The sequence below is a fragment of the Montipora foliosa genome, chromosome 9 (assembly GCF_036669935.1).
Source record: "Montipora foliosa isolate CH-2021 chromosome 9, ASM3666993v2, whole genome shotgun sequence".
Classification (NCBI taxonomy): Eukaryota; Metazoa; Cnidaria; class Anthozoa; order Scleractinia; family Acroporidae; genus Montipora; species Montipora foliosa.
This window is the reverse complement of record NC_090877.1, coordinates 22,765,145-22,775,144: the sequence shown is the minus strand read 5'-3', so window position 1 is coordinate 22,775,144 and position 10,000 is coordinate 22,765,145. Positions and strand designations below refer to the sequence as shown.

The window sequence follows — 10,000 nt, the reverse complement described above, 5'->3', positions numbered from 1 at the left end:
GTGAAATTGTTGCAGACTGAAACTGTCGAACCGTGTCTTATCTTCAGGGTACAGTTATCCCGCCTGGGGCCTGGTAGCGCCTAGATAGGGACTTTGTTGGCCGCATGCAACCTCTCAATCCTCAAAGATTGTCTAGCTAAAAAGCCAACCACCAACCAAAATTCCTCTTGCTCTCTCTCTTACCTTCAAGAAGCTGTTGTGTCCCTTTTTGTAACTCGTTGAACTTATTGAGTACAATCTGCCAGAGTCTGTAGCACTTGTAAACTTCCGGCCAAGGAGAATCATCATCTAAGTTTTGACTTCGGTTCACAACGTTACTCGTAAGTTTTGACAATTTTTCATGCTCTTTAAGGAGTGCAATACCTTTGTCTTGAAGTTCACTGTGAGTGGGAATGTCTCCCATATCAAACAATGATTCGATACCTTGAACAAACGGCTGGGAAGGCAAGGGGCTCTCTCTTTTTTCAGAAACATTTTCCAGTTCAGAGTACAATTTTGCGGTTGTTGCTTTAAGTCTGCGATACTTGATTGGTAACTTAAGTTCTGCACCTTCACCGAATGGATCAAACATTTCTTGTTTGTCAGCTTGGTCTGAATTTGGAAGACAATCTCCTTTTCTCAGTGCAGAAATGGATTCTGGCGATTTTCCAGTCACACTCCCTGGTTTGTGCTCCCTTTCTGTCAACGATGACGAATGTACGTTATCATCTGGTACGTCCAGGCCACGACGCTGCCTTATTTCAATGGATTGCGCATTAAGAAGGCGCGTTGCTGAGGACGAGCCATCTTTAACCTCTGGCAAAGAAACCACCGTATCGTGTCTTTTGGAGTCGTCATTCACTCCACCAGCTGATGTCAAGTTCCGCTTTGATGAACTTGCTATTGATCCTGGTAATAAATCACAATACCAACAGCGGTTATCACTACGATTAAACCATACAAGCGCACGCACTGCAATTTGCTATAGAAAAGGGACCTTACGGAGCCGCGCTGGCGCGTAAGCCGTAATTCTCAAGCTGCTCGCGCAAAGCTTATGAATCAAAATGGGTGATCGGAAATAAAAATGTGATCTAAATTCGCGAAGACCGGAAATAAAATATTGTTAGAAATGTTGAGCAATTTCTCGAAAATTAGCTCGATGACCTACCCTGATTAATATTTGTTTGCTCGCATTCTTAAAGAGAGTATTAAAAAAATTTCGAGTGGAACACTTTTACATCTTCTAACAGCGTTTTCGTTAACAATTCAACTTCTACAAGATAAATACTTTTTATACCACATATTATGCAAGAGGATTCCATGAGTTTCTCGAAATTTGAAAAAAATGCCAGGTCATTGATTCAGTTTTAAGATCATACTTTCCAAACGGAACTTTAGATGGTCTTTGAGCACCGCTGTACCACTGCCATGGCAACCGTTGGGGAGTCGCAGACACCATTAAAATGTTTCTGACAATAGTATTGGACAAATAACAAAATGTTCCTCTACTGAAATGACCGACAGTGTTGTAATCCTTTCCCATTGGAAACTGTCTGTTACCGTGCATTTTTCATTTTGTCCATTTCTTTGCCGTCGTCAGCAAAACAACAGGGACCAGTTACGATCTAACACGACGACGTCGACGACAACGCCACAAAACAATGATATCATTGGTTAAAAGAGAATAAATAATCGAGCTGCACGTGCGGCACGGATTTTTGCTCATATTTTTGCGGCTCTCTCTGCATAACGACGACGTGAAATCACCAGATTTTATGTTTTGACGACAACTTGAGCATGCAACAGAGAATCTTTCGTTCTCTATTTTCAGTCTGAAACCGTTCAAACCGATTTATTTTTAGGATACTTCACCCATATTGTACGATGTGAACGAGATGGAATAGAGACGAAAGACTTATAATACAGCAAAGTTATATTTTGAGGTTACATTTTCGTCGACGTCGCCGTCGTGAAACGTGAAATAATCATTTTATTGGAGGTTTTGTGGATGACGTCATCACTAGGAGATAAATTTTCATTTTCTCCCCTAAATTAAGCGTGACCGCCATATCAGTTTCATTCTTGAGGAACTGCCACACCATTGTCATGTAAAAAAGCTTGGAATACTCGCGAAGTGATTACAATTGTAATAACGCGAATTTCTGTTTTGAGATGACGTTCTCGTTGCTGTTCCCCTTGTCGTTGCTAAAGCTCCCTTTAAATTTAAGCAAAGACGTTGCCGTGCAAAGCAAAGATGTTGTCTTTGCTTAAACTCCCTGGTACGACGACGGCTACCGCAACGACAACACCACAAAGCAAGAATATTATTGGTTAAAATAGGAAAAATAATCGTATTGCACGTACAGCACAAATTTCCCGCGTGCATTTCTTTACTTCAGTCCACAAAACAACAACATGAACGACACCAAATTTTAGCGGTTTTGACGACAACCTGATCATGCAACAACGAACCATTCATTCGCCAGCTTTACTTTAAAACCGTTTGTACCCATCCAGTTTCCCTAACAGGGAGTTTAAGCAAGGACAACAGCACAGTCAACAAAAGCGCCAATCCAAAATATAACTTAGTGCTATCGCCAAGTATTTCGCGATTATTAGATCTTGTTCACCTTGGGCAATACGGGCGATCTATCCTGTAACTGGTTAGGGTTATTCTGCAAAACAACAAGGGTGACCAAACAAATTTAAGACTTTCGCGACAACGTTAGCATACAATATTGAACCTTTCATTCTCTTTCTTTGCTTCATCTCGATCCATTCCAAACAATCGCGGTTTTCTCAATACTTGATATTTGCATTGTACACATACCAGGAACGGTGGAAGAAGCTGAAAATTATTTCGTTAGAATTTCTAGTACCGCCGTTGTTGCTTAGCTTTCCTGTAGCTCCCCATTCGACGGAAAAGGTTAAAATAGACCAAGCTGGCAACAATTTTTTAAAGAGACTTATTTAGACGCTTAAACGAAAAGAGCAAAGACAATAAGTTACGAGAAAAAGAAACAGCACGAATGGCATAAAGAACGATAATTAAACTTACACTTTCAGCACTGCAAAGTGTTTGATAAAAATAATGAGAAACTACAACACGGCGGTCTTTAATTCAAAGAGTATCAAGGATAATTGTTAATACTTTATCCCAAAACGTAAATTTCGGAATTTGACAGAATAAAGTTAACCTGACTGGGATAGTTTCCAAAAGCGATACACCAAGCCAAACACAGGGGAGGGGGGGGGGGGGGGGGGGATTAGCTTTTTAAAAATGAATTAATGGATTTTTAAAAATGGATTAGCTTTTTCAAAATGTTTGAGTTGGTGATATGTTTTTATAGGAATAGACACGTGATAATACTCAGGAGGATTGGTCTTTTGTTTTGCTCATTGAAAAGAGCGCATGCAAGCATGAATATGTCTGCAAGGACTCTTTTAATGAACAAAAGAAAGGACCAAACCTCCCGAGTTTGTATACACCTAATTCAAAAATGGCCGCTGATTTATGCGGGTACAAATTGGCCCTTGTTGCCTCGTTCAAGATGAAATATTCCTTTGAAGTTTAAGCTTAAGAACGAGGCATCAAGGGCTAATTTCAATAAAAACAAAAGAATATTTAAATGGCCACCATTTTGTAATAAGGTGTATTGGGAAAACAAAATGTACAAGCGAAAAAGGTCTGTTACTCGCAAGAAGCGCGCGAAAAAATTTCATGCAAAGAGGATTTCGCTTGGCTGTAGTTCCATTTGACGGACAACAGAGACCAGTTACGACCTTCGATGGCCACGTCAACGAAAATTCCATTTCAAATGCAAGTTTAAGTTATCAGACTTTTTTCCTACTTATTTAATCGCGTTTAACTTCCGCTTAAAAGTGGAATCAACCATCCGAGGACAGAATTGGGTAAAAAGAACCCTTGCACTAAATAAGAAAATTAAAATTTGGCGTTTTGTGCTCACGTTTTACGTCGAACGTCCGTAGATTCGGTCAGCTCGCGTGGCAGATTTGCAGGGAAGAGGAAAGACGTGAAAAAAGGTTAAAACGCACAGTCACGCTGGGGTATTCTTTCACTCAATAAAAACCATCGTCACAGGCGATGCTCCAGTGTCGCAGAGGGTAAGAAACTACAAAGTCCCTTCAAACACACTGGTTTCCTTTTCCGTCACGTTGAACAACAAGGCAGAAGTGGTATACTAACACTGCCTTAGTTTTGAAGTAAAGATAGAGAGTGAACGCTTCACGATTATACGCTTACGATGACTTAATAGGCCAGTTTCGAGTTCATGTCTGCCTCCTCTTTAAAGCGAGTCTAAGTGCGAAGTTTTTCTTAAGAAAATAGACCATATTCGTATTCTCAGTATTGGACTGGAACTAGCTTGCAAGCTTCCAACATTGAATAGGGGGGAGGGGGGCTATGTAAGAGAAAGTGAAACTATTTCTTTTGAGCTTTAACAGAAGCAGGTTGAAATACAGCTCTGGTGTGGTTCATTTACATAACCTTCCCAACTACTTTTGTCTATGATTGTAGCTTTAATGAACGAGAATGCGTCAGTTACTCAGTAGGGAAAATCCTTTCTCCGCCTAATAATATCCGTCTCGCGTGGATCTTCTGTCCTTGTGGTACTCTCAGCCTACCAGCCGGTTGTGATCTCAATGTTATATTATCATCACACATGTATCTGCGAGTATTTTCCCTCCCAACCAAAAGGGACTTAACAGCGGACAGACCACAACACCGGGAACTCCATGGCCTCCTCCGCTTTGAAAATAGTGTCTGGGTCCAATCGATTGCATGAAACCGTTCTTGGTTTCCTCTACTCTGTTAGTTCGATCGTGCTAAATATATTATATAAGTTAATATTCCAAGCAAATTTTATCATGGTTACCTCGCTTGACAGGAGCCCATCTGGAGCGTGCAACTTCCATACAGCGTCTGTGAAACGGCGTTTCACATGTAGGTTTATTTTTAGACTAGCCCTTCCCGCGAATTAGGTCAAAAAAAAAAGGCAGTTCCGGTTCGGTGACCCTATGACGTCAGCTTAATTTCTTGTAATTGGTCATCGGGCTCCTGTGGGAATTTCATTCGCGCGAAATTCAATCTAAAAATAAATCGGTCTGTGAAAACGCCGTTACACGAACACAGTAGAGTTGTAGGCTCCGGGTCATGGGTTCCTGGCTTGATGAGTACTTTGAGCTCTTAGAGCGATTGTTAATTAAGAAAAATATTAAATCTGGGTTACAAATGCGTGCCGCACGTACAGAATGATTATTTTTCCGCATCTAACCAGTGATCCTACGGTTTTGCAGGCATTGAGGACTTCACACACCCTACTGCTAATAGTTTCTATTCCCTTCCATATCGTGTTGCAACTCAGAATTCCCTTTCAAACACTACCAGAACGTTTAATTTTTTAGATTTCAGGAGACAAATTTTTATTTTCAATTTTGAATGATTCAGTAGTAACGTGCAACCTTTGTTCTTTTCTTTTTGCTTTGTTTTTCCTTGAAAATATTTAACAATTATTGGGCGAGGTTGAGCAAAATATCGTGATTTGTCAGTGGCGAGAGCCGAAGCCGAAGGCTGAGACAAATAATTGATCTGCGCATAGTTAATAGAGGGGAATGGTTTGGAAGCTCGGCAAACATCAAAGGGGCAAACAAAGATGCCAAGGATTTAGGTTGGAAAGTCCACGACCGTGCACAATCTTTTGCTTTTGAGTTACGTAACCAACACGTTTCTATTGGTTAGTTCCTCAGTACGGAATAAACAACTATTGTGTTTTGTGCACGGTCAAGGTCAAAAAAGCGAACAAAAACCTACAACAAAGAAATCTGTCGGGTTTCATAACCATTCCCTCCATTAACTATGATCTGCGAGACACTGACAAACCCCGATATTTACGATAACCGAATTCAATAATTGTTTTATCACTCGATGAATGAGTTTGGTTTTTTTTTTTTTACAATTCCCAACAATTAAATCACTTTCTGAAAGCTCAGGAAAGCAAAATGCCATTACCGCACTAGAACTTGGTTTCAATTACGCATGATCAGAATATAATTTGCAGCAAAACACTTATTTGCAGGTCAAGTGGTGCGCTCTCGGCCAATGAAAAGAAAGGAAAAATATATGGAATGATAAAAGCTTTTATTAAGCTACTCTACAGTTCGAGGTAGGTACAGATACAAGAGCCCATTACCTGGAGACTCCATACGTATTATACCCCTGGGTCAACCCTGTTCCATATCTTTTTATTTCAGAACTGCTATATCTTTACATCATTCTGAAATACCTTCGTGTTTCGGGTGTGCTGCACGTGATGTAATCAGTGGCCGACCATAGGTCTCTTATGATTGGCTATTGTGAAAACACCCGCGAAAACCCCCCTGGGAGGAGTTTCTAAAAATAAAAAGATACGAGCCAGGGTTGACACAGGGGCACCCAACGAGAATATAGTTCAAAACCACTTAAACATGGCATTGTCAAACGTATTTTAGTATTTAAACGGTAGATATAGGCATATTTTTATCCCCTAAAAATTTTTCATCTGTTCGGATTTCCTAGCTGAAAGTCTAGTGATCCGAGAATTATAGGGATTACAACTTACCTTTTCGAAATTTTCAGCCAGAAAAAAGGCTCCCGAAAATTCTAGGTGACCTTTTTAGGGTAAAAATCCGTTAAAATTGGGCAATTATGCCATTTTTTAGATGTTCGAAAATCCTAGGACAGGCAGGCAAGCAGGAAATTTTACAACAAATGTTCCGAAAATTCTAGCTCTCTAATCCTCTTCCGAACAGATATTTTCCGAAAGTTGACGTTGGGTGCCCCTGTTGACACAGAGGGTTAACTCTTTTATATAAAAGATGGACGCTTCGGGTAATGAGGTTCCTGACAGATAAGTATACATGTTGTTGAAACAGTTGAACTTACCTTGCTGTTTGGAGTCATTACTTGAGAGAGTGAATATAAAAAAATTAAGTCATGGGCTCTTTATGAACAAAACCAAATTGTTACTTACTAGATAACTCCCAGGTTAAAAACTGGGCAAAGTCTGACATATTTCAATTAAATCTGATATGGATACTGATATTGAAATCGCTTTTACTCTCCAGATTCAGCTTTGGTACCCTCCCTCTAAACATATCTAAAAGGCTGGGGATGGCTTAGGAAGGCTTTGACATTGTTACATGGTTCCCACAGCTCATCTCATAATTATAGTGACTTGATTCTACATAGCATCCAAAAAGCCAAATTGATGGTGTAATGCAAACTAAGCTAAGAGAGCACACAGAATTCAAAGTTTTGCTTTGGAAGTACAGCACAGAAGATAACTTTTGTTTATTTCAAACAACAAAAAATTGAAAGCTCTGACTAAAAAAAAAAAGGCAGGAAAAAAAGTCAAAGAACCAATTGACAGTTATACAAAATACAAAAAAAGTGCAAAAATTGAGCTTTTGATGTTGACATGTTCAAGGCCTAAAAATTGACAAGGAACAATACAGAGGAATACAATGAAACATATTATATTTTTTCATATAACGGTAGTTTATTTTGTCTGTAATAGATCACAAATAACCTGTTATTATTATTATTACCAGTACATCAAGCTACATTACTGACAGGAACAAGCACAGCGTAAAAATGCACAACACAATTCCGCCTTCCACACTCACAGTGCTCAAACCTTAACTATGAACTCCCTATCAGTGATCAAACTACATGTACCACACCACCCTAAAACTTTACTAAACCCTCTCCCATCATCTAGCCTACACTGAGGGTATCTGTGGATTGTACTGTCAAACCTGAATAATGGTTGCAAAATAATAACTTCTTACTAACCAAGTGCGAGGGCTTTACTGGGGAATATTGGCCCAAGGTCGTGGCAGTACGGACCAAGCGCAGCGAGGTCCGTACAAAAACGACCGAGGGACAATATTCTCCAGTATGGCTCGAGCTAGCTCACTTAGTAAGTAGTTTATTATATAGCTTTTTAATTACCTTTTGCTTTGTTTTTGCAAGCCCGTAATCAGCCTGTGGGCATTACGGGAGAATAAGGCCCTACAATTCAGTCACAATTAGCCAATCAGAGCGCGCATTATATCAGCTACGAACACAAGCCATACAGGGATGTAGCTAAGAATAAATTCATCCAGTTGAAGGTTCTATTGAGGCGGTAAGTTCGTGCTCTGAGCATCAAAGGGACCTGGTAACAAGATTGTTTCCAGTGTTGCGCAACACCCGGCACTGTTCTAGGTGGTAAATACAGGGAAAGAGAAGACATGCACAAAAGTACTTAAACAACGCTTTCACTTCATTTCTAGTATCAATAAATTCTAATGATAATTCTGTGTAGACTAACAGAAATTCAATTTTTTTTTGTTAACACATCGAATGACTTAAACTTTGTAGAGAATAATTTGCGATCTTCTCAGTTGCTTCGATCGACGGCAATAATTCAGCCAGCGATCACCCCTTTCTCAAGCGGCGATTTTCACTGGCAGCCGGCGCTTAGCGACATCCCTGGCCATATAATAAAGAAACATACCGGTAATCTGAGCCCTTTCTAGTATTTGGAATTGTCATGACCTGACTTAGTGTTACAAAGTATTATTAATGGCTCATTCAATAAAAGAAATTGTGCCACGTGACAACAATAATTATTTGTTGACGATGAATTTAACATCACTGTGACCATGTAGGTGAAACCTATCAATAAATTGGCTTTTTTTCGTCCAGCAGACATGTTGGCCAGAAGCAGAAAAACCAGAGTCCCGAGCCTTAAGACTCAATGGGAAAAAAAAAATACCGGTATCTTCAGTCCCTCTAGACTCAGCAAGGCCTCCAGCAGAAAAACACAGAGTCTGGTAGAATTTTTTATACTCGTTATTGTGTACTCCTAGATTGTTTATTGTTTGCGTACTTTTGTTTGTATCTCTCTTGCTTTCTGTGCCTTGGCTAACAAACCATCCAGTGCTGCTAAATCTTGTCTCTCAGCTTCTTTGGCTAATCAATAAAATAATAAACAAATAATTCATAAATTACTAGAAAGCAAGCAACTGAATGAAACATCCAGTACATACAGAGCTTGCAATTCTTTAGTTGTCTGGCTAGTGACATTTTTTAAGTTTGTCACATGTTACTCAAAACATTATTCATGTAAATCAACACTTACTAATCAAAATATTATTATTATCATTATTATTATTATTATTATTATTATTATTGCTGCAATGTGCAAGGTGGTCATTTGACACCCTTAAATGGCAGAGATTTTAAGTTAAAAAATTAAACCTTTGATTAAAATAATAATTTAGAATCCACTGAGTCCATGTGTTTGTGGAACACACAATAATTATTTATTCTTTGTGTTACGGTACAGACACTGTTTTTACACCTAGTAAGAAAAATGCAATTGCTGTCAATAACACTTTCAAAAAGTGCCTGCTTTGATGCTATGATCACAAGCTAGACCCCATTTTGCTTAAAGTACCTCACCTTCATTATCAGTTATTTCTGTACCCTGTACAACTGTGCTTTCACTCTGGTGTAACATTGACGACTTTGCTGTGTTTTCTGTAGTTTCCTCGCTCTTGTTAGATTTTAGAGGCCTAAAGGTGTGCACACAATTAATGTTAATTAAGAATTTATTTAGACTCCCAAATGCTTTATGAGCCAAAGTTACAGCCCATTTCTCGAAATGAAAGTCCCAAAACATTTCTGGTGCCACAATTCCATTTGTACTTTTAAGTATCAAACTTCTCCATCTTTTTGCTTTTTTCTATATTTAGGCAATAGAGGACTTTTCCTGTGTTTACATAGCCTCATCTAAACATGAGGGGGAGTTGATAGAATTTGAGACAGTTATGCGTAAGTGTCTCAAATTCTCCCAACTCCCTGTGTGTTGTAACCACAGAAAAAAGTCCACTATTGCTTTTATAAATATTTCAAAAATAATTCGACAAATAAAGGACAATGCTAGTTTTTTTTTTACTTCTTCATTGAAACAGA

The 10,000-nt window shown here is 39.0% G+C and overlaps 1 protein-coding gene across 1 annotated transcript in view; it reads right to left on the bottom strand.

The window, feature by feature from the left end:
- The window catches only part of LOC137971570 (uncharacterized), a 30,613-nt gene that overhangs the window by 17,150 nt on the left and 3,463 nt on the right, over positions 1–10,000 (bottom strand). The window contains exons 3-6 of the mRNA XM_068818377.1: positions 9,488–9,600; positions 8,913–8,995; positions 6,920–6,923; positions 184–888 (exon numbers count right to left, since the gene is read on the bottom strand). Coding sequence (XP_068674478.1) covers positions 184–888; positions 6,920–6,923; positions 8,913–8,995; positions 9,488–9,600 — 905 coding nt within the window. The remainder of the gene's footprint in view (positions 1–183; positions 889–6,919; positions 6,924–8,912; positions 8,996–9,487; positions 9,601–10,000) is intronic.